The 25,078-nt window shown below is 40.1% G+C and overlaps 1 protein-coding gene across 5 annotated transcripts in view; it reads left to right on the forward strand.

The window, feature by feature from the left end:
• The window catches only part of LOC124798227 (39S ribosomal protein L13, mitochondrial-like), a 42,101-nt gene extending 21,017 nt beyond the window's left edge, over positions 1-21,084 (forward strand). For all 5 annotated transcript variants that reach the window (XM_047261542.1, XM_047261539.1, XM_047261538.1 and 2 more), the window contains 2 exons: positions 13,305-13,459; positions 20,753-21,084. In XM_047261542.1, coding sequence (XP_047117498.1) covers positions 13,305-13,459; positions 20,753-20,986 — 389 coding nt within the window. In that variant the 3' untranslated portion in view covers positions 20,987-21,084. The remainder of the gene's footprint in view (positions 1-13,304; positions 13,460-20,752) is intronic.
• Positions 21,085-25,078: the final 3,994 nt, after the last annotated feature.

Consider the following 25,078-nt stretch of genomic DNA (forward strand, 5'->3'; position numbering starts at 1 on the left):
TCGTACAAGATAGAAATTTTTTTAAAAATGTGTACCTGAAATTCATTTCGTACCAAACCCACTGGTTTTTCAATTATTCTGATATCTTTTAAAATAACTTGGCAATTAAACTTTCTGCAAACTTCATTTTCCATTAAAATTTGCCCAACTAACAATTTAAAAATGTCTGACAGAAAAAAGTATCGCTTATGATTTTTTTTCCAGCAGTGTTTTGTGACAATCTATAGGAAACACATGATAAAAAATTTCAGAAAAATACAAAGTGTTGAGCCACATTGTCTGGGTGATTTGAAATGGATTGACCCAAGTGTAAATGGTCCTCATGTTGCCTGGTCCCTCTTTTCTTCTTTCCAGTGAACCAGTCTCCCCATCGATCAAGAGAAATAAACACTTATCAAGATGGATAATGCCTGTTAGGAAATCATATCCTGTACGGCCTTTCAGCAGCAAGAGCATTACAACATACTTCCCCATGCGCAAGGTGCTTGCCAGTGAGTTCTGTGAAACTGTACCGGTACTCCTCCATCGTATTGTATTGTAAGTTTTCTGTGAGTAGCAAAGAGTAATGAACGGGTCTGTCATTGAGTCATAGTTGTTCTGCATGGAACAACGTAAACACGATACAACAGAGATGGACAAGTAAAGTAAACAAAACCTGGCTCATGATTTCGTAGTAATTAGGCTCATTCTCATTGTCTCCTTGTAGGAACTAAAGAATGTACATGCAAATAAACAGCACAGTAGATGTAAACTTGTATGCATGTTAGTTGTAAATAAGCTGGAAAACAGTAATGCTAGACAAAATGGTTGACAAGTTTCCTTCCATATCTCCCTAACATGGCTTCTCCAGTCCCACATTCCCTACCTTAAATTATTCAGCAGACCATTCTCTATATCCTGTTACATTATTGCATGCTCTTACCGAAATACCCTGTGTAGCTCTATGTGTTATAGCATTATGGAATATATTATGTGCTCTCACATTATGACATTTTTGACCAATGAGAAAATCTTCTCTATAAAAATAAACATTAATCCAACAAACACAGGTCCTGGGAAACTCAGCTCAACAGATGTAAAGAATTTAAGGAATACCCAAAACAAGCACGATAGAGTTCTTTTGGTTTACAATATACAGGTTCTTTTACAGTTAATGTTACACACTTCTAAGAGGTTGCAGAGGGGACTTAATAAATGAAGTTTCACTTAGGAAACCATGTCTGGAAACAGTTAGTTTCCATGTTACAAGGAAAAAAAGATGTGTAGATTTCACTTCTATTCACTGTGATTCTACACCAGCTGTTCGATAGGACAACCGCCAGGTTCAGAGCGCACAGTGTATCTGCGCAATAAGTTCACATAAACTCTGCCCAACATGCATAGTGTATGGTTAATCACTTCTGCCACAGCCATAATCTGTGCAACCAGTTCTTCCTCAGATTAGACAGGGGTCGCATAAACAAGACTCTTCATGTGACCTCACAAGAAAAAGTACCAAGGGATTAAATCTGGGAGTCTTGGTGGCCAAACATGTGGTCCACCTCAGTCATTCCACCTGTCCCTGTAGACAATGTTCAGGTGGTTTTGGATGTGAACCGAAAAATGTACTGCCATGCCATCATGCTGAAATGTCCAATAGAACATCTTCCAAAAATTCTGCGAGCACTTGTTGCAGGAATATCAAGTACATCACACTTGTTAAGTGGGGAGGAAGGATGTATGGCCCAGTCACATGACCATTGCAGATACCTGCCCAGACATTGATGCTGAAGGTGTGCTGAAATCTTCATATACATGTGGGTTTGGGTTTTTCTTAATCCCAAATGTGGCTATTTCGAGTGTTCAGAACACTTTCCCTGTTGAAATGTGCTTTATCGGTGTACAAACTTTGCCTTGGAAACTGAGGAAAATCCACACAGTGGTGTGAAAACCAAGTACAGAAATTGACATGTGGCACAAAATCCACTGGGAGCACGGCATGTACCTTGTGGAGATGATACGTGTGGAGTTGCTGTTCTTGCAAAACATGCCAGCAGATGATTGAGACACATGCAAGTCACAAACAGTGGCTTAAGTGCTTGTTGATGGGTTCTCTTCCACTTGATGAAGCACTTCCTCTTCCATTACTACAATGCACCGCTTTCTTGGAGCACCACAGTTCTTCTGTCGCTTGTTAAATTTCCACTTTCCTGCAGCCATTGTTCTACTTTGGCTAACATGGGATGAGATGGAGTCATACAATTTGGATTGTACTCATGGTACAGATGAGCTTATATTCCATTGCAGCAAGCTTCACCATAAATTAACAACATATCGGTGTACTCTGCGAACATTTACTCAGGCATCCTGTTACTGCAGTGCAAGTCACCTAATGTCAGCTGAAACATCACCAGGAAGCATGAAAACAAGGCAGATGGAAAAAGTGGACATTGTGTCTTAATGCCATTTGTGAATGTGGGTATCCTATGATAACAGGCGAACTATGTAACAAACATCTAGTGTTTGATTCAGTAGCTCTTGTTTTTCTTGTATCATGGAAACGAACTGTTTCTGGACATGGGATTCTGTGTAAAATGAGCTACTAAGTCCCATCTCGAACATCTAGAAGTGTGTAACATGAATTGTGAAACACCCTGTATATACAGGGTGTTACAAAAAGGTACGGCCAAACTTTCAGGAAACATTCCTCACACACAAAGAAAGAAAAGATGTTATGTGGGCATGTGTCTGAAAACGCTTAATTTCCATGTTAGAGCCCATTTTAGTTTGTTCTTCCACCTACGCTCAATGGAGCACGTTATCATGATTTCATACGGGATACTCTACCTGTGCTGCTAGAACATGTGCCTTTACAAGTACGACACATGTGGTTCATGCACAATGGAGCTCCTGCACATTTCAGTCGAAGTGTTCGTACGCTTCTCAACAACAGATTTGGTGACCGATGGATTGGTAGAGGCGGACCAATTCCATGGCCTCCACGCTCTCCTGACGTCAACCCTCTTGACTTTAATTTATGGGGGCATTTGAAAGCTCTTGTCTACGCAACCCCGGTACCAAATGTAGAGACTCTTCGTGCTCGTATTATGGCCGGCTGTGATACAATACGCCATTCTCCAGGGCTGCATCAGTGCATCAGGGATTCCATGCGATGGAGGGTGGATGCATGTATCCTTGCTAACAGAGGACATTTTGAACATTTCCTGTAACAAAGTGTTTGAAGTCACACTGGTACGTTCTCTTGCTGTGTGTTTCCATTCCATGATTAATGTGATTTGAAGAGAAGTAATAAAATGAGCTCTAACATGGAAAGTAAGCGTTTCCGGACACATGTCCACATAAAATATTTTCTTTCTTTGTGTGTGAGGAATGTTTCCTGAAAGTTTGGCTGTACCTTTTTGTAACACCCTGTATATGAATGAGTAAATGGATAACATTAGAAACTCCATGACGCTAATCACAGACAGTGCAGGTGTCTGCAGGAAGGAAAAAATGCCAGTAGACTATAGTAAGTTACAGGAATACCTGCAGATGATTGATGATTTTTACATGGTGGCAGTTGCCCTGAACGTAAATGAAAATAACATGTTCAGCCTAAATAAGCAAAGAAATACAACTGTTGGTGACAAATCACTGAAAATAGTAACTGCTGTAAAGTATCTAGGAGTAACCTAAAATGGAATGACCACATCAGATTAATTTTAGGAAAAGCATACGCTTGGCTGAGATTGTTTGGAAGAATCTTGAGGAAATGTAATCCATCCAAAAAAGTGGTGGTTTACAACACACTTCTCTAATTGATTACTGAGTATTGCTCACCAGTCTGGGACCCTTACCAAGTTTTATTAATAGGAAGTGGGAGAGAGAGAGAGAGAGAGAGAGAGAGAGAGAGAGAGAGAGAGAGAGAGAGAGCGAGCGAGCGAGCGAGCGCATATATCCACGAAGAGTGGTGCCTTTTGTCACGGTATTGTATAGTTTGAACGAGAATGTTATAGAAGTGCTCAATGACCTCTATTGATAGATGTTACAGGAGAAACTTAATGCACCATAAAGTCATTTACTGTGAAATTTCAAGACCATATGTTCTGTGAAAAGATGTGTTACACATTACTTTCTCCAACTTGCAGCTTGCAAAACGACCACAGTGATAAAATCAGAGATGGAGGTTTACCGACAATCATTCATTGGATTGCAGAGTATTGTATTCTTCCCTCTTGGAGATGCTAATAGCGTGACATGCTCTACAAGCACCTACTTTCTCACTGAATTGTAATAAACCTCTTTCTTAAAGAAGACAGTTAACTTTCGAACCCCTCCTGCCTCGAATGTCTTGTTGACGTCCGGCTAAATGTGCAACCTGTGGTAGGGATGCGCTCTAGGGTGATTGTCCGCTTCCTTCTCTGCACTGTATCAACTGCAATGCCGATGATGCTGCCGCCTCTCGATATTGTCCCGTGTATCTAGATGAGCAAACTGTCCAGGAGATGGGGGTAAAGGAAAAAGTTCCTTACATGGTCACTCACTAGTTATTGGCTAGTCACAAACCTTGCATTCTTCCATTTGTGCTTACAGTACTGTTCTTGCTATGTATTGCTCCATGAAGGGCACAGCCAAGCAGACGTGTGACCTCAAATTCAGCTCCGAGGTTGCGAAATCGTTCAGTGTCACGGTAGCATTGCCATCCCCTCGTCCAGCTGTGCAACAAGCCATCAAACTCTCGTCTCACGGTGTGAAGTCACCAGCTACACAACTGGCAGGCCAGAAAGGACAGAAGGAATACTCCCGTGAAGACTTCCTGCCTCCCTCCAGCCAACCAACACGTGAGTCTTCCTCTGCTAACCAGAAAGGCTCAGTGAAGTCCAACAAAGGCAAACGGTCTTCTCCTTCATAGACTCAAAGCTCCTCTTCGGTGGTGTCGCCATGTGATACCTTTGCCTGGCTGGCCTCCACGTCACCAGTGCACACCACCGACCTTTTTTCTGCGTGGGACTCTGCAGGCCAACTGCACAAGACAGCCGATGCTTTTGTGGACCTCATGGAGCAGGATCCTCCTGCCTCTGTGCCCTGTAGCAGTGAGTCTTCGCCAGCTGGCTCTTGTCAGCTGCCGAGGTGACACCCCTTCATTTTTTCCTCATCATGACTCTCCTCCAATATAACGTTTGTGGCCTTCGATCCAACAAATAGGATTTATGGTTGGTTTTAGAATCACAGTGTCCGTTTGTACTGTACCTTCAGGAAACAAAATTGTGTCCTCATGAACAAATTGGGCTTTTCCAGTTTTAATCTGCCAGGCAGTTTCATATCAGCGCATACTCCGCTGCAGAGTGAAAATCTCATTCTGGAGCTTGGGCTGCCATTTTGCGGAAATTTTAAGCTCTTCCCTTTATCACCCTGCCTTCCTCCATCGGAAATAAGTGGAGGAGGCTCAGCCGATACCCTTCTTTTCTCAGAATCACGGGTGCTACGATGCTGCCTGTACTATGAGGGAGCTAGATTGTGCTCTCACTTCATCCTGATCCTCTGCCCCAGGGCCAGATGCTGTTCACATTCAGATGTTGCAGCACCTTTCTCTGGTGGGTGAGCACTTTCTCCTTAACACATACAACTGCATCTGGGCAGAGGACACGTTTCCCAGATGCTGGCATGAAGCCACTGTCATACCCATACCTAAGCCCAGTAAGGACAAACAACTTCTCTCTAGCTACTGCCCCATTTCTCTTACCAACTGTGTTTGCAAGGTGATGAAATGTATGATTCGTACCTGGCTGGTATGGTGGCTTGATTCTCGCAATTTACCAACAACATTGTAAAGTGTGGCTTCAAGCGCACCATTCTGCAGTTGACCATCTCGTCAGTTTTTCCACCCATATCATGAATGGTTTTCTGCGGATATCCCAGACTGTGGCTGTGTTTTCTGATTTGAAGAAAGCCTACAAGACCTGTTGGAGGACTGGTATCCTCTGTACTCTCTACATTTGGGGCTTCCATGGCTACCTGCCTTGAGGAATTTTTAAAAGACTGCATTTTCAAGGTCAATGTGGGTTCTGCCTTGTTGGACACCAGGCAAAACGCTGTGCTTCAGGGTTCCACACTGAGCGTCATCCTCTCTGCTATCACCATTAACCATATAATGGCCTGTCTCCTGCTGGGCATCTCTGGCTCCCTTTTTGTTGATAATTTAGCCCTCTATTGCAGTCAGTGATGACTCGATTGTCTTTACTCATGGAGCATTGACAGTGGTTTTCGTTTTTCCACTGACAAAATCATTTGTTTTTTGAGAGCGCAATTGGTTTCTCCCACCATCTTCACATCTTGAGCCTGTTGCTCTTCCGTTCATTGAAACTATGAAATTCCTGGGACTCATGCTTGATAGGAAACTCTCTCAGTCCTTCCACATGTCTTACCTGGCAGCCATTGTACACGTCCCTCAGTGTTCTAAGTGTCCTCAATGGTACTTCCTGGGGTGCAGATCGAACTACCCTCCTCCGTCTGTTCTGGTCCCTTGTCTGTTCGAAACTAGGCTATGGGTGCTTTGTTTATGCATCTCCATGTCCGTCCCTCTTAAGCCATCTATGCCTCCTCCTTTGATGGCTCCTCTGATTGCCAGTATGGGGCACGTCCCTCTTCTCTGTTACTTCCTGGAGTTCGCTTTCGGCTCTTGCTCCAGCAGCTTAACTTCACGCTACGTGCAACTTTCCTGGTGGGTGTGAACCCTGCACCACCTAGTCTTTGCGTGGCGGCCCGTGTTCACCTTGGCCTTCACTCACCTTTTAAGGACTCGCTCTGTCACCTTTGGTTTCACGATCTTCACATGGAACTTTGCTGTAGTACCTTCGTGTACACTGATGGCTCTCGGACTGACCATGGTGTCGGGTGTGGCTTCATCATTGGCCCTGACTTTTTTCAGTATCAGCTTCTGGCACACGGCTCAGTATTTACAGCAGAGCTCTTTGCCCCGTATCAGGCCACGGATTACATCCGGCGACACAGGCTTTTCAGTTGTGTCCTCTGCTCAGAATCTCTCAGCGCCCTTCAAAGCCTCTGTACGCTGTACACTGCCCAATCCTTAGTGCAACGTGTCCAGGAAAATTGTCACTTGTTCACTCGTGATGGAGCCACAGTGATGTTTATATGAGTTTCTGGTCATGTTAGTCTGCCAGGAAACAAGGCTGCCGACACTGCTGCTGAGGCTGCAGTCTCGTTCCTCAGCCCACTAGTTCCTATTATCCCTCCGATGATATCTGTGTTGCCGTCTGTCAGGAGGTGGTGTCATCTTGGCATCGCTGTTGGTCCTCCATTCATGGGAATAAGGTCCAGGTTGAAACTTCCTGGCAGATTAAAACTGTGTGCCAGACCGAGACTCGAACTCGGGACCTTTGCCTTTCGCGGGCAAGTGCTCTACCAACTGAACTACCCAAGCACGACTCACACCCCGTCCTCACAGCTTCACTTCTGCCAGTACCTCGTCTCCTACCTTCCAAACTTTACAGAAGCTCTCCTGGTTCGCAGGAGAGCTTCTGTAAAGTTTGGAAGGTAGGAGACGAGGTACTGGCAGAAGTGAAGCTGTGAGGACGGGACGTGAGTCGTGCTTGGGTAGCCCAGTTGGTAGAGCACTTGTCCGCGAAAGGCAAAGGTCCCGAGTTCGAGTCTCGGTCCGGCACACAGCTTTAATCTGCCAGGAAGTTTCATATCAGCGCACACTCCGCTGCAGAGTGAAAATTTCATTCTAGAAGGTCCAGGTTATTAATCCTCTCGCAATGATTTGGATGTGACCTCCTCTTGGCCTTGCCACTGTGAGGAGATCATTTTAATTAGGTTGCATATTGGGCACTGCCTTTGTAGCCATCGCCATTTGTTAAGTGGTGCTCCCCCACCACTTTGTGCACATTGCACCCAACTTTTAACCGTCCACCATTTCCTGAAGGAATGCCCATTTTTTAACTGTTTACGTTCCTGCTTGGGTTTGTCATCTTGAGTTATCGGTCATTTTAGCAAATGACGTGTGGGCTGTCAACTGTGTTTTACTTTTTATCCATTGTAGCAATATGGTGAAGGCCATTTAATTTTTATTTCTGCACCTCTGTTTATCTATGGTGTATTTTATAGACCTTTCTCGACGTCCCTGTTTTTAGCTGTCTTCTCCTTCATCGATTGGCATTGACGTGTGGTCATTTTTAACTCCTCTCTGTCTTCATGCTCTGTAGTTTTGATGTGGGCGCATATGACCCTAGTTGTTTTTGCACCCGAAAAAAAATCACTTTCATTGGTTGATGCTCAACAAGAAGTTGTTAATGTCTACATTACTTTTTTGTATGGATTTATCATTTGCAGATAGAAATGGCCTTAAGAGGGTTTCTTGGGTAGATACATGTTTCATAAATTCTGTTACTCAATTCAAGTGGAAGCCAGAATAATTCTTTCAAAATGGTATGGCCAAAATTGTACTCGTATTGAGCAATTTGAGCTTATTCTCTGTTTTTAAAGACCTTGTTTTTAACACTTAATGTTCTTGGACAAGATTTTCTGATTTGTTTTAAAGAAATTTAGTCATGATTAAGCCCCACCATCCAGGCAGTTAAAGTTTCTGTCCAAAATGAGGTGTGTCCATGACAGAAGTTCTGCAGTCTGGAAATCTCATGTGAAATCCAAAAACAAACAATTTTCTTAATCTATAGGGTATTGTGCGCATAATAATAGCACACATTTTAGAAATTTGACAAAATAAAATATCAGAATTTGGAACAAAGATGTAGTTTTGTTGTGTTTTTTGTCTCTTTTGCAATAACTAAAAAATAAATTAAAATAAAAAATAGCTCATCACTGCTTGTGGATATGCCTGAGGAATAATTCAGCCAAATTTCAGAAAGCTATCTTATTAGTGTGTCTGCAATCCATTCTATCAGCTTGAGATACAGTTTATTTCAAGCTGACAGAATGGACTGCAGACACACTAATGAAGACAGCGTTGTGAAATTTGGCTGAATTACTCCTTAGGCATGTCCACAAGTAGTAATAGGCTATTTTATTAAAATTTTAATTTATTCATTAGTTATTACAAGAAAATGCCCAAAAAACACAACGAAACATCTTTATTTCAACATCCATTGTTTTATTTATTTGTCAAATTACAACGAACTCTGCAATACCCTATAGATTAAGAAAATTGATTGTTTTTTTTTTTTTTTTTATTTTTTTATTTCAGAATGGATTTGCAGATCACAGGACTTCCATCACGGACATGCGTTGTTCTGGATAGAGCAACTGTAAATCCTCAGATAGGGAGCTTAATGATGGAGGGAAACATTCCACACGGGAAAAATATATTTGAATATCCATCGCCATTTGTTAAGTGGTGCTCCCCCACCACTTTGTGCACATTGCACCCAACTTTTAACTGTCCACCATTTCCTGAAGGAATGCCCATTCCACATCAAACGGTCCCTTCCCTACAGCCTAGGTCTTCGTGGCAAACGAATCTGCTCCAGTCCGGAACCCCTGAACCATTACACCAACAACCTGAAAACAGCTTTCGCATCCCGCAACTACTCTCCCGACCTGGTACAGAAGCAAATAACCAGAGTCACTTCCTCATCTCCTCAAACCCAGAACCTCCCACATAAGAACCCCAAAAGTGCCCCACTTGTGACAGGATACTTTCCGGGACTGGATGAGACTCTGAATGTGGCTCTCCAGCAGGGATACGACTTCCTCAAATCCTGCCCTGAAATGAGATCCATCCTTCATGAAATCCTCTCCGCTCCACCAAGAGTGTCTTTCCGCCGTGCACCTAACCTTCGTAACCTCTTAGTTCATCCCTATGAAATCCCCAAACCACCTTCCCTACCCTCTGGCTCCTACCCTTGTAACCGCCCCCGATGTAAAACCTGTCCCATGCACCCTCCCACCACCACCTACTCCAGTCCTGTAACCCGGAAGGTGTACACGATCAAAGGCAGAGCCACGTGTGAAAGCACCCACGTGATTTACCAACTGACCTGCCTACACTGTGAAGCTTTCTATGTGGGAATGACCAGCAACAAACTGTCCATTCGCATGAATGGACACAGGCAGACAGTGTTTGTTGGTAATGAGGATCACCCTGTGGCTAAACATGCCTTGGTGCACAGCCAGCACATCTTGGCACAGTGTTACACCATCCGGGTTATCTGGATACTTCCCACCAACACCAACCTATCCGAACTCCGGAGATGGGAACTTGCTCTTCAATATATCCTCTCTTCCCGTTACCCACCAGGCCTCAATCTCCGCTAATTTCAAGTTGCCGCCACTCATACCTCACCTGTCATTCAACATCATCTTTGCCTCTGCACTTCCGCCTCGACTGACATCTCTGCCCAAACTCTTTGTCTTTAAATATGTCTGCTTGTGTCTGTATATGTGTGGATGGATATGTGTGTCTGTGCGAGTGAATACCCGTCCTCTTTTCCCCCTAAGGTAAGTCTTTCCGCTCCCGGGATTGGAATGACTCCTTACCCTCTCCTTTAAAACCCACTTCCTTTCGTCTTTCCCTCTCCTTCCCTCTTTCCTGATGAGGCAACAGTTTGTTGCGAAAGCTTGAATTTTGTGTGTATGTTTGTGTTTGTTTGTGTGTCTTTCGACCTGCCAGCGCTTTCGTTTGGTAAGTCACATCATCTTTGTTTTTTGATAAATTTTTCCCACGTGGAATGTTTCCCTATATATATAAACAAAGATGATGTGACTTACCAAATGAAAGTGCTGGGAGGTCGACAGACACACAAACATACACACAAAATTCAAGCTTTCGCAACAAACTGTTGCCTCATCAGGAAAGAGGGAAGGAGAGGGAAAGACGAAAGGAAGTGGGTTTTAAGGGAGAGGATAAGGAGTCATTCCAATCCCGGGAGCGGAAAGACTTACCTAGGGGGAAAAAAGGACGGGTATACACTCGGGCGCGCGCGCGCGCGCGCGCACACACACACACACACACACACACACACACACACACACACACACACACATATATCCATCCACACATATACAGACACAAGCAGACATATTTAATTTGGTCTTTAAATATGTCTGCTTATGTCTGTATATGTGTGGATGGATGTGTGTGTGTGTGTGTGTGTGTGTGTGTGTGTGTGTGTGTGTGTGTGCGCGCGAGTGTATATCCGTCCTTTTTTCCCCCTAAGGTAAGTCTTTCTGATCCCGGGATTGGAATGACTCCTTATCCTCTCCCTTAAAACCCACTTCCTTTCGTCTTTCCCTCTCCTTCCCTCTTTCCTGATGAGGCAACAGTTTGTTGCGAAAGCTTGAATTTTGTGTGTATGTTTGTGTGTCTGTCGACCTGCCAGCACTTTCATTTGGTAAGTCACATCATCTTTGTTTTTAGATATATTTTTCCTATGTGGAATGTTTCCCTCTATTATAACCATGAATCAATTTATAGCATGCAAAGAGATTTACATTGATTGCTTCATTAGTTTTTTCCGAAAAAGATCACTTATATTATAGGCTGACTGAGGAGAACAGTCACATTTACACTTGAAACTTCCTGGCATGCAGAGTAAAAATTTAGTTCTGGATATTTACTCTTGATTGGGAAGTTATTGATTTTACCTAAATATTAGGAACAATTCAGAATTTTTAGGGATTCTTGTGTACCGCAAAGTTTGAATGTAGTAAAGTTTCCAGCAAATCTACAGCACAAATTGGCTTGTGTTAATACTTACATGTGTGTGCTTATTGCTGTTCCATGGCCAAGAGAGCCACACTAATTAATGCACCCCAGGTAGCAAGAATACATTAGCTTCATTTATACTCAAAAACCAAATACAATAAAACAAGTCATTTGGACTTGCATGTGCACCACTAAGTTCTGATGCATCGATAGTCACTGATATTGTATTGTGAGAGGTCTTACAAAGGCGGTGTTGGTATGACCGTATTTGTGGATAGTAGTATGGCTTGAGGATGGTCATGGAGAAGGTCCTAGTGAGGCGGAAGCTTGTAGCCGATCGGAGGCAGCATGGCTGCTGCGGACAGTCTGCAGGGGTGGCTCCCTTGGGCAGGCCGTGGACATGTTTGGCATAATCAGAGAGTGATGTGATTTGCACGCTTATGGGCCACAGGTGCGACTGGTTTTGGGTCCAATGTGGAAAACTCTGATGAAAAATGGAGAGTGAAGACTTGAACATTTCGTGGAGTGACCCCAGATGCGAATCGGTTCTGATCGGCCGGGTGGCATCCTTTATAGCCACCCAGCGGAAGAGTTCTGCCACAATGATCAGTGGGCATATGACCTTTGGATGGATAGTTGGTGTCCACAGTGGCAACACTAATTGCAGCAACTATCACACTGTTAGTAGTGAAGCTGGCACCCTGTGTTACCTTGGTGGCTGCAGGAGGTGCGGTTGACAACATTGTGGTGTGCTTATGTTGTTATTGAATTGTTTGCCTGCAGCTCCCGCATGATGTCACCGGTGGCCTGAAGAGGCAGCAGGCCACAATGAAACACCTGTCTTGCTTAACATAGGATCCCAGGCAGACATCAATGAACTGCAATGATTAGGTTAGCAATTTATTATGAAACTGTTTTGGAACCAAAACCTGCCACCTTATGACGAATGAAATGAGGTGGAAAAAGTTATGTAAATTGAAGAGATGATTTTTTTACCAGAAGCGGACAATTTACCTGAACTCTATAGAACCAAAAGCTGCTTTGGTACAAGAACTTAATTAATGTAAAAATTTTAAGTTATGAAACAAAATTTTAATTAAATCCATTTCTGATCATGACAGAAACAGTGAGTCAAATGGGAGCTTTAAAGCAACAGAATGTATCCACAAGCTGCAGTTGTATTCTAAATGTGAAATGGATTGGAGCTCTAGTTACCATGATCTCACGTTTCATGATTCTCATTTTTTAAAAGAAATTTAGTGTGACAGTAATATGTCAGTGTAGGAATTGAAGAGGGAGGATGGAAGAGGAAAAGAGGGCATCTTATGTAGACTATGTACATAAGAATAAGTCCTCAGTTTGCTTCACATAAATAATTATATCAGGGATACTATGCTATTATAATTTACAGTAACAAACTCTATATTTGTATCTTCCTACCTGCGGAAAGAGGGAAAAGGAGTGGGCAGGTTGTGATGTTTACCCACTACACCCTCATTTGGTCAGTTTTATTATTAATAATTGTTCTGTATATAATTACAATTTTGTTGGAACTTTTAAAGTTGATATGTAAATAAATTAGATTGCACCTTCCACAAACTTTTCATTGGAACAGAATTTATGCTTATGTCTTCCCTTTCAGATGACTGTGGTGATCATGTTGTTGTTATAAACAGCAAAGATATTGCACTGCCAGGAAATGAGTGGCAGAAGAGAGCTTATTTTCATCATACAGGGTATCCAGGTGGAGCTTCATGGACACTGGCATGGGAACTTCATAACAAGGATCCAACGATGGTAATTAATTATGTGCTTTGTTCTTAGTTGATACATAATTGAAATTATGGGACTGGAAGAATGTGGCCTATAGCTCTTCACGGTCCCGTTTGTTACTTTCTTGAATACGGAAAGAAGGTTTCCGGGTTTTTCATCAGCATTTACAAACATAAAGTACAGAAGTTTACAAGTGTAAGACTGTCATCTGTGCACTAGTTTCGAATGTTTTGACATTAAAGTTGTCTACTTATGTGTTATTATCCAGAAGTATGACACTTTGCATTATGTACCAGTTTTTGTGATGTGAAAAGTTACTTAGTTTTAGAATCCAAAGGTTGATGCCTGGGTCAGTGGTGCTTTTAGGATAGTTTCTGTCTCTTATTGTGGCTTGCACTTTAGCCTTTGGCAGTGCTTCAGGGACTGAGAAAATTAGAGGTGTGTTGTGATATGGATTGTAGGTTGCATTGGTTGTCATCTTCCAATTAGCTGGCTGAACTGCTTCTCAGATCAGAGGAAGGCAGTGACATACCAGCTATTATAGGACAAAATAACAAATTGCTTGATCGTTAATGAAGAGGCATACATTTTTTTTAAAAAAAATTTTTAACACCCAGGGTAGAAAATGGAATTATGCTTCAGTGAAGAGGCAGTAGGTACATACAAAAATGAAAGGTAACAAATGTTGGCTTTCAAAATCATGCTCTCCTTTATCCAGCAAAAGAGATGGGAAGATACAAGTAAGTGTGACTACTGAGGGATTAAGGAGGGAAGCTCCCTAGGATCGAGAACATGGGGTCAGTGTTAAGATGAGAGAAAGTAAACGAAAGTAAACAGAATATTGTAAACAGTGTTTTGAAAAGAGTAACATTTTTATTATTTTTATTGTTAGATTGCAAAGCCAGACTAAAAAAAAAGTTAAGTTTATAAAACCGAACTGATCTTTAAAATCCCTGAAAATCACAATCCAAACTTTCTTCTTCTTCCTCTTCCTTTTCCTCGCCACTGTTGTCCTCTTCATATATGAGATGGTCTTCAGTGCCATCTAGAGCATTGCTTATGCTGCACTTCTTGAAAGATTTAACAACAATGTCTTCTCTCACTCTAGACCATGACTGTTTTATCCACTGACACACTTGATTGATTGTAGGTCGTTTTAAAGCTCCCTTCAGAGTGAATTCATCACCCATTTGTTCCATTCCTCTCTCACATACACTTTAAATGATTTATTTATCGAGACATCAAGAGGTTGCAGTTGTGAAGTAAGTCCTCCCGGAATAACAGCAAGATCTATATTTCTCTGTTTCAGTTTCTCTTTTATAGGTTTTTTCAAATGACTACTAAACTGATCTAGCAGAAGAAGAGAACTCTTCTTCAGTGAAGCACCTTCCCTTCTTTCCCACACTCTATTAATCCATACCTTCATAACAGTCTCGTCCATGCAACCCTTGTCATGTATGTGAACGACGACACTTGGCAGTATTTCAGAAAGTTTTGTCATTGTTTTGCGCTTGAAAATGAACATTGGATTAAGTTTAGTGCCATCAGCACAACATGAAATGACAACAGTGTAGTGCATTTTTTCATGTCCACTTGTTTTTATAGGTACAGTTTTAGCATCTTTCATGAGAACAGTTATGTTACTCAACACATCAAATGTCAAATGAGTTGCATCCATATTAGCGATTTGGTCTAGTTCCACACTGATTTTGTTTCGATGTTGAATAATAAAGCGATGGAAAGATAATATTTTCTCTTCATACTCTTGTGGCATTTTCTGAGATATTTTAATTTTGGTTTGCATGCTCCGTCCATGGCAATCAAAAAACTATAGCACCAACCAATCTCACCCTTAAAGTCTGTTATGTTCCACTGTAGTGCTGTTTTGAATAATTTTGAATCCATTTCAGTACTTCATCTTCTAGTTTTAGCCATTTTGCATTTAGTCCTCTATTAGTTAGTTACGTGTCCCCTTGATCAATCTCACGGTAACCATTATGATGTGGAACGTGGTGAGTACAGAAGAAATGCACAAATGAAAGAAGGGTTCTTCTTCTTCTTCTTCTTCTTCTTCTTCTTCTTATCCTCCTCCTCCTCTTCCTTCGTTTTTTTTAAAACGGAGCCCTTAAATGGCACAAAATACATGTATTATACCTATAGATTTATTTAGTCCTATTCAAGAATTCATCTATGGTACAGAAGGAGTTGTCAAGGAAGTATGTGATTTCAATTTATTTTTAAAACTGTTACTGCTGGCTACCAGACATTTTATTTCATTTGGTAATTTATCGAAAAGTTTTACAGCAGCATATTTTACTCCTTTCTGTGCCAAAGATAGGTTAAGTAGAGGATAGTGTAAGTATTTCTTTCTTCTGGTGCTATAATCATGAATGTCGCTGTTGTTTTTAAACTGATCCATGTTATTGAGTAAATGTACTTTGAGGCTGTTGTAAGAATTCCTAACCTTTTAAAGAGATGCCTACAAGACGTGCGACTATGAGCCCCACACATTATTCTAACCACTTTCTTTTGAGCAGTGAATACTTTTTGCCCAAGTGTTGAGTTACCCCGAAATATTATTCCGTATGACTTCAGAGAATGAAAGTATGCAAAGTAAGTTAGCTTGCTAATTTGTATACCCTCAAAATTAGCAGTTATTCTGATGGGAAAATTTGCTGAACAAAGTCACTTCAGGAGGCCCAAAATATGAATTTTCCATTTAAGATTATCATCTATATGTACACCCAAAAACTCGGTATTCTCTATCCTGGCTACTGACTTCTGTTGATATATTTATTGAAGGCACTGTACTCCTTGCAGTAGAAAATTGGATGTACTGAGTATTTTCAAAGTTCAGAGCAAGCCCATTCGCCCCTATTTGCACATTTAGTCTTCCTCATTTTATTCAGTTATTTTTTACTAGCCAATTGTTAACATTTTTTTCCCCTGTTGGTGGAGGGTTGAAATGCCATGCAGCTGCTTTGTTTCCATGTTCTTCTGCATATGCTGTTACTTCCAATTTATAGCCCGTATCATATGAATATCATTTATTTTTTTTGTATTACAAAACTAGCTACTAACAAAAATATTGTACGGTTACCAATAACATAAATTACTTTCAAATCAAGTTCACTGGGACCGTAGAATGCAATGATGAATCATAGGCTAGACAGTGTTCCGGGTTTTGGTGGCTGGGTGGGAGGGAGACATGTTAGCAAGCTTGTGAATCCCTGCAAGTTATGTTAGTCGCATCGATGCACTGCTGCTGCCAGTTGAAGCCATTTTTGCCAGTTAGATAGGTTTGCCACGGCATTGAAAATATGATTATTTTTAAGACTGGCAGGAATTTTAAATCAAACACGGGACTTTTTATATTAATTTCGAATACAAGATGCATTTGAATTTTGAAGACAATTTTTCGAAGAAAGAAGTACATCTTAATAGTCCAAAAAATAGGGTAATTATGGTTCTCAGAATTATTCTGTATATGGATTTGCACCTTTGCACTTGTAGGAGACATGCATTTGTAAAATAAGATAGGGTATGTGATTTAAGTGAAGTTAGTGCTTCATAAATTAATATGTAATGTCTTGCAAGGTAGTGTGTATTATAGGATTTCTTGAAAACATGATTAAGCCATTGAACCATTTGGTTGTGGTTATGGTGGCAGGTGCCAACTTTAGGATTGTCTCACAGCTGCACCACTGGGCTGCCATTATGGCATGATGGAAGCATTCACTTTAAGGTAATAAAGCGCGTATAATTCAACAATGCTGAAGCTAGGATTATGTGGATACATTTTAGAGCACGTGACGAAATACACTAGATGTCATAACATGTTGGAGCACCTTGTCACGGGCCAGTGGGGCACTAGTGTGGCATCCTGACCAGAATTGTTGCTATTGGGTCCAAAACTGTTGTATTTTGTGGTTTTGAAAGCTAACATTTGCCTTATCTCATGTTTGTGCCTGTATTCATTGCTGCCAGGTAACTCTTCCTGTTATTTCATTGCAGTTGTAGGAAACTTAATTATTAAGTGAGCAGTATTACCACAGATCTGATTAAATTACTTGTATCTTCCAATAAATTTCTTAAACACTGGATATTTGGTTATGATTTTTGGTATTTGTTGAAGGGTCTGCTTTTGTTTGACTTATTCAACAATTATAACTTCCTTTTAATTTAAAGAAAGTTCAAATGAGAACTATAAATGTTATGTTCACATAATTCACTGATGGTGATTTTGAAATATGCAATACTGAAGGAGAAAGAGTGAGTTAGAACAAAATTCAATGGCCAAAGAGTTCATAACTGCCCAAAAATTAAGCTGTTTTGTTGTGCATTGCAACAGCACTTCAGCAGGAGGATTGAGTAACACCAATAGTTTCTATTACATTTAATGTATTAAACACCAGTGTTGCATACAGTGAGCTTCATATTTCCTGGTCTCGTTTCTTTCTTTTGACTGTCTGGAGGAAGATGTTTCTTTCTGCAAAGGAATGAATACCCACTGTAATCATAAATGGTGTTAGGTTCATATACAGAGTGTCTGAGAGATGTCAGGTTGTCATGCTACCTTGGTTGCCTTATGGCAACCATCTTGTCTTCTCCAAGGTAATCAGTAGCTTCAAATGTATTTAATTCATTTCCCAAATGATTATGGGTGTGTGGGCTATTAGGTCCACAGCCTATTCAAATCAATGCCCTGCATAATTTTACCAAGGGTTATAGAGTGAGTACAGGTTCACATATTCTAAATGGTTTATTTGGAACCTGTGAGATCCATGTCAGCAATATTAAGTTAGTTACTGTGTATGACACGGGAATGGAGATTAAATATGGGGAAGATATTATAAAAATAATTTGGGACTGCAGTGTTTGCAAAGGATATGGGAATAAAACTTCAAATGGTAGTAATGCGGTGTATGAAATAGTAATAAAATACTAAATATAGCTTGATGTTTATTTTTCCTTTGTAGATTCACACAAAATATATGTATATGCAGGGCGTAAAGCCTTTATACTATTAATTCTTGAGTATGTTTGTAAGGATCTCTTCTTCAATAAATTGCTATAATGGTGTCCTTCGACCTTTTGCTTAATGTTGGAACAGAACTCACATTATATGCTCGCTGTCAACTGACTGTGGCTAATTCATTCATTCATACATCTTCCCCTACAGAGAGGTGAGAAACATGAGAAAGTAGGCAGAGATGTACAGTCTACCTTATCTATAATTTACTATTATCACAGGCCATTATTTGCTGAATTACTACATTGACCTTTTATTAAATACTTTACAAATGTACAAGAATGTGCTGAAAGTAATGCCTCCATTTTCTTTTTAAACTCTTAAAGCTTTTTAAATAATACAAATTTTATTAATGTTGTAAATCTTTATTCTTCCTGTCTGTGTATTTGCAACTGTCTGTCACTAGAGGGCTCCAAATCATAGCATGTAACATGGTGGTGTGTAATGTAACTATGTTGATGTGTGAGAAACAGCATGCTGTAATTGAGTTTCGTATGTAGAAAGTTCCTCCACACATAGAGCGTCATATCCTTCAGCATGAGAACATGAAACACTCCTGATTAAATTTCATTGATTGTTAATAACTGAATAGTGGCCTAACTTTTAATTTTGATGTGACAGTGACTTAATAGATAAATGTTACCATTTATGACTTAATAGATAAATGTTACCATTTATCTATTAAGTCACTGTCACATCAAAATTAAAAGTTAGGCCACTATTCAATTATTAACAATCAATGAAATTTAATGAGGAGTGTTTCATGTTCTCATGCTGAAGGATACGACGCTCAGTGTGTGGAGGAACTTTCTACATTCGAAACATTGAGAGTCATTTCTAATCAGAATACGGGTGCTCAATGATGTTAAATTCATTGTAGAGGGGGTTTCGCAAGAATCAGTGTCAACTTTGCACTGTTTGATCAATGTATTCTGTTAGACACAATTTGAGGCAGACACTAGTTTTGTCCTACAGTAGCGATTACAGTTAATCTCAACACAGGTCAATACTTAGACATTTTGTCCCACACTGTAACACTAATTAGTGCATAGAATGCTCACTGCAATCCGATGTGTGGTTAACTTGAAAATAGGTTTACAGCACTCCATAAACATTTTGAACGGTTGTCAGTAATATGACTTGTAACTATTCAGTATAATATTTCCCTGCAGCAGTGGGGATACTCTCAGCCGGTACTAAATCACGAGTTGCTCATGGCTTCACCCAGACTATTATCACATGCACTCACCTAGCACTTGAGGGCTTGACAATTGATTCTGCCTACTGTTGACCTGTGTGATGACAAATTGTGTTTTGTCTCTGAGTGAGGTTTGTGGACCCCTTACAAATGTCAGACCACAAATTGGTGCTGTGACATTTGCTACAATACAATCCCTTGGTTCGCTGTCATTGATCATCATCCATACAGTGATGACTTGGTCACATTAGATTTTCACATGTTTCCAGAACTTAAAAAACACCTTTGAGAACTTAACTTTGTTAGTGATAAAGTGATGCAAACAGAAATGCGGTTGTGGCTCCATCAACAGTCAAACATTCTACAGTGACAGTATCAACAAACTGGTCCTTTGTTGGGAGAAATGTTTTTGTCGCAAGGATGACAATTGAGAAATAAATTTGTAGACATGATGAAGATATTTGTTAATAACACTGATTTTATTTAAAAACTTTTACGAGTTCTCACAATAATAATTCTGAGTCGATTACTTTTCAGCACACCCACGAAGGAAGGTGGAAAGCATACAGGATTTTCCTGCCATGCACAAGTTTACCATGGGTTTTAGGTTGAGTACAAGGTCAGATATTGTAAATTGGTTATATGGAATCAAAATAATCATATGGACTATGTGACTGTACAACAATATTTAAATTTATCTCTCAGTAACATAGTCCTAACTTTATCTGGTGACAGTTTGAACAGAAATGTGAAGAAATCATTTGAGCCTGTTAGTCCAAACATCTTTAGTTTCGATTGCTATTCTTAGGTCCATGTTGGAATAGTCACACCTACATTGCTACACAAAGTCAGTTACTAAGATTGAAACATGATTATAGTCATCTACAAATAATATAATGTAGAAAAAAAATATGTTTTGAGGTTTGTTAAGTTCCCTATTGAGCAGTGTGTGTTGAATATGCAAGACAAATATATAAGCCAGGTTTGTGAATTGTAATGCTTATCTCTGTTTCCTTAATTTCAGAATTGTTATCTATAATATTCAAATAGATTTATTGCTTATTTAATGGCATTTGGTCTTTTTCAGATAATGCGTAAGGCTGTCTATCATAGTATGAGGGGAAACCTTCAGCGTAGATATACAATGCAGCGTTTACACATATTCCCAGATGACAATGTCCCAGATGAAATAATGGGAAATGTTACCAACCAGATCAGACAGATAAGGCCTGTACCAAAGCGTTTGGACAAGTATTCTGAAGAGGAAGTGCAGCAATTTCCAAAAGTAATGGACTGGCCAGAAGATTATGTTTTGAGATAACAAAGGCTACAGTTAATTAGTGCTATGTAATGTTTATATTTGGCAATGTGTGCATTATTGTACCAAAAGTTATAATACATACATTTTGTCACAGAAAATCTGTGTCATAATACTACTAATGCCCTTTGCTGCAAAGGCTTTTTCCAACAGTTAGGATTTTCTTTTTAGTGCAAGAGAATATTAGTTTCTTACAAGTGATTATACAAGAGTGCTGTCACAGCAGGTGGATTTTTTTCATATCTGAAACTTTTGTGTTATACTGTAGTATAGAGCAGGTGCCAGCTATTTATATATATTTCCAGTATTTTAAAATTTAACAATGGAAAGTGCAGAATGAGATAACAACAATATTACAAAGAGAATAGATTGCTACTCAGCATAGAGAGATGATGATGAGTCGTAAACATGCACAATGGAAAGAGTGCTATAAATTTAAGCTATTGGCCAAAAGCCCTTCTTCTGAAATAAAACAAAGACGCACACACACACACACACACACACACACACACACACACACAGAGAGAGAGAGAGAGAGAGAGAGAGAGAGAGAGAGAGAGAGAGAGAGAGAGTGGGTGGGGGGGGGGGGGCGGCATACACACGTGTGACCACTATTGCTGGCTGTATGTGGGAGGTGGTAGATGAGTGGAGGGACAAGGCATGGGAGGTCTATTTCTGTACAAGGTTTGTTATTTTATTTATTTACACATCAAGTTACATAGGACCAAATTGAGGAGCAAATCTCCAAGGTCATGGAACGTGTCAGCACATGAAATTACAACATAAAAGTAATGAGAGATAAAAATAGAATGTTTATGAACCCAAAAAGGTCAAGCTATACGTTAAAGTAAATGCAATCAACAATACAAGAAGAATAAGCTCAATTTTTCAAGGAACTCCTCGATAGAATGGAAGGAATGACCCATGAGGAAACTCTTCAGTTTCGATTTGAAAGCATGTGGATTGCTGCTAAGATTTTTGAATTTGAGGTGGTAGCTTATTGAAGATGGCTGCAGCAGTATACTGCACACCTTTCTGCCCAAGAGTTAAGGAAGCCCGATCCAAGTGCAGGTTTGATTCCTGCCGAGTATTAACTGAGTGAAAGCTGCTTATTCATGGGAATAAGCTAATATTGCTAACAAGAAATGGCAGTAAACATAGAGGGAAATATATCTAAAAACAAAGATGATGTGACTTACCAAACGAAAGCGCTGGCAGGTCGATAGACACACAAACAAACATAAACATACACACAAAATTCAAGCTTTCGCAACAAACTGTTGCCTCATCAGGAAAGAAGGAAGGAGAGGGAAAGACGAAAGGATGTGGGTTTTAAGGGAGAGGGTAAGGAGTCATTACAATCCCGGGAGTGGAAAGACTTACCTTAGGGGGAAAAAAGAACGGGTATACACTCGCGCACACACACACATATCCATCCACACATATACAGACACAAGTAGACATATTTTGTCTTTAAATATGTCTGCTTGTGTCTGTATGTGTGTGGGTGGAAATGTGTGTGTGTGCGAGTGTATACCCGTCCTTTTTCCCCCCTAAGGTAAGTCTTTCCACTCCCGGGACTGGAATGACTCCTTACCCTCTCCCTTAAAACCCACATCCTTTCGTCTTTCCCTCTCCTTCCTTCTTTCCTGATGAGGCAACAGTTTGTTGCGAAAGCTTGAATTTTGTGTGTATGTTTGTGTTTGTTTGTGTGCCTGTCGACCTGCCAGCACTTTCATTTGGTAAGTCACATCATCTTTTTTTATATATATATCGACCTGCCAGCACTTCCGTATGGTAAGTCACATCATCTGTGTTTTATATATATATATATATATATATATATATATATATATATATATATATATATATATATATATATATATATATATTGCTTCATCAGGAAAGAGGGAAGGAGAGGGAAAGACGAAAGGATGTGGGTTTTAAGGGAGAGGGGAAGGAGTCATTCCAATCCCGGGAGCGGAAAGACTTACCTTAGGAGGAAAAAAAGGACAGGTATACACTCGCGCGCGCACACACACACACACACACACATAGGATGGATATCCTTTTACAATGGGAAGAGTTACCCCAAAATATAATATCATACAACATAAGTGAATGAAAATAAGCAAAGTAGACTAATTTTCATGTTGAACAATCACTCACTTTAGACACTGTTCGAATAGTAAAAATTGCACCATTAAGTCTTTGAACAAGATCCTGAATGTGGGCTTTCCACGACAGTTTACTATCTATCTGAACACCTAGAAATTTGAACTGTTCAGTTTCACTAATCATATGCCCGTTCTGTGAAATTAAAACATCAGGTTTTGCTGATTTTGTGTTAGGAACTGTAAATTGAGTCTTACTGTGATTTAGCGTTAGTTTATTTTCTATGAGCCATGAAGTTATGTCATGAACTGCACTATTTGAAACCAAGCCAATGTTGCACACAACATCCTTTACTACCAAGCTAGTGTCATCAGCAAACAGAAATATTTTAGGGCTACTTGTAATACTAGAGGGCATATCATTTATATAAATAAGGAACAGGAATGGCCCCAACACTGATCCCTGGGGCATACCCCACTCAGACCCCACATCATAGCCATTCTCAAGATAGTGAATGACGACCTTTTGCTGTCTGTTGCTAAAGTAAGAGGTGAACCAAATGTGAGCTACTCCCCGTATTCTGTAATGGTCCAACTTCTGGAGCAATATTTTGTGATCAACGCAATCAAATGCCTTAGTTAAATCAAAAAAATATACCTATCGTTTGAAACCTTTTGTTTAATCCATCCAGTACCTCACAGAGAAAAGAGAATATAACATTTTCAGTTGCTAAACAATTTCGAAATCTAAACTGTACATTTGATAGCAAATCATGTGGTATAAAATGATCAATTATCCTTACATACACAGCCTTTTCAATAACTTAAGCAAACACTGATGGCATAGAAATAGGTCTAAAATTATCTACATTATCCCTTTCTCCCTTTTTATAAAGTGGCTTTACAAATGAGTACTTTAATCGTTCAGGAAACTGACCATTCCTAAAGGAAAAATTACAAATATGGCTAAATGCAGGGCTAACATGCGCAGCACAGTATTTTAATATTCTGCTAGGCACTCCATCATATCCATGAGAGTCCTTAGTCTTCAGTGATTTAATTATTGACTCAATCTCCCCCTTGTCTGTATCACAGAGGAATTTGCCAAGAAAGTTATATGATTCCCTGTAAAAAGTCAATTTTTATTTAATTCACCACAAATGCTCAGAAAATGATTGTTAAATACTGTTCATATATCTGATTTATCAGTAACATAAATACCATCAACCTTGTGCTGCTGACCAGACACTTCCTTCACAACTGGCCATATGGTTTTAATTTTATCCTGTGAATTAGCTATTCTATGTGCATACCACATACTCTTTGCCTCATACCAAGTGAGGTGGTGCAGTGGGTAGCACATTGGACTCGCATTCAGGAGGACAATGGTTCAATCCCGCGTCCGGCCATCCTGATTTAGGTTTTCCGTGATTTCCCTAAATCGCTGCAGGCAAATGCTGGGACGTTTCTTTTGAAAGGGCATGGCCGACTTCCTTCTCCGTCCTGCCCTAATTCGATGGGACCGATGACCTACTGTCTGGTCTCCTCCTCCAAACAACCCAACCCAAACCTTTGCCTTCCTAATAACATTTTTAAGCGCCTTACAGTACTGTTTGTAATGGGCTACTGTAGCTTGATTGTGACTACTAACATTTTGATATAATTCCCGCTTTGTTCTACATGATATTCTTATCCCATTAGTCAGCCACCCGGGCTGCCTACTACTGCTAGTGCCCCCTTTTAGAACGTTCCAATGGAAAGCAACTCTCAAAGAGCATGAGAAATGTGTTAAGGAAAGCATTATATTTATCATCTATGTTATTGGCACTATACACATCCTGCCACTCTTCTTCCTTGACAAGGTTTAAAAAACTCTCAATTGCTGTTGGATTAACTTTCCTACATAGTTTGTAATTATATGTGACATTTGTTTGACTACAAAAGCCTTTTAGTGTTAAAATTTGTGCATCATGGTCTGAAA

This window comes from Schistocerca piceifrons, chromosome 5 (genome assembly GCF_021461385.2).
Source record: "Schistocerca piceifrons isolate TAMUIC-IGC-003096 chromosome 5, iqSchPice1.1, whole genome shotgun sequence".
NCBI lineage: Eukaryota > Metazoa > Arthropoda > Insecta > Orthoptera > Acrididae > Schistocerca > Schistocerca piceifrons.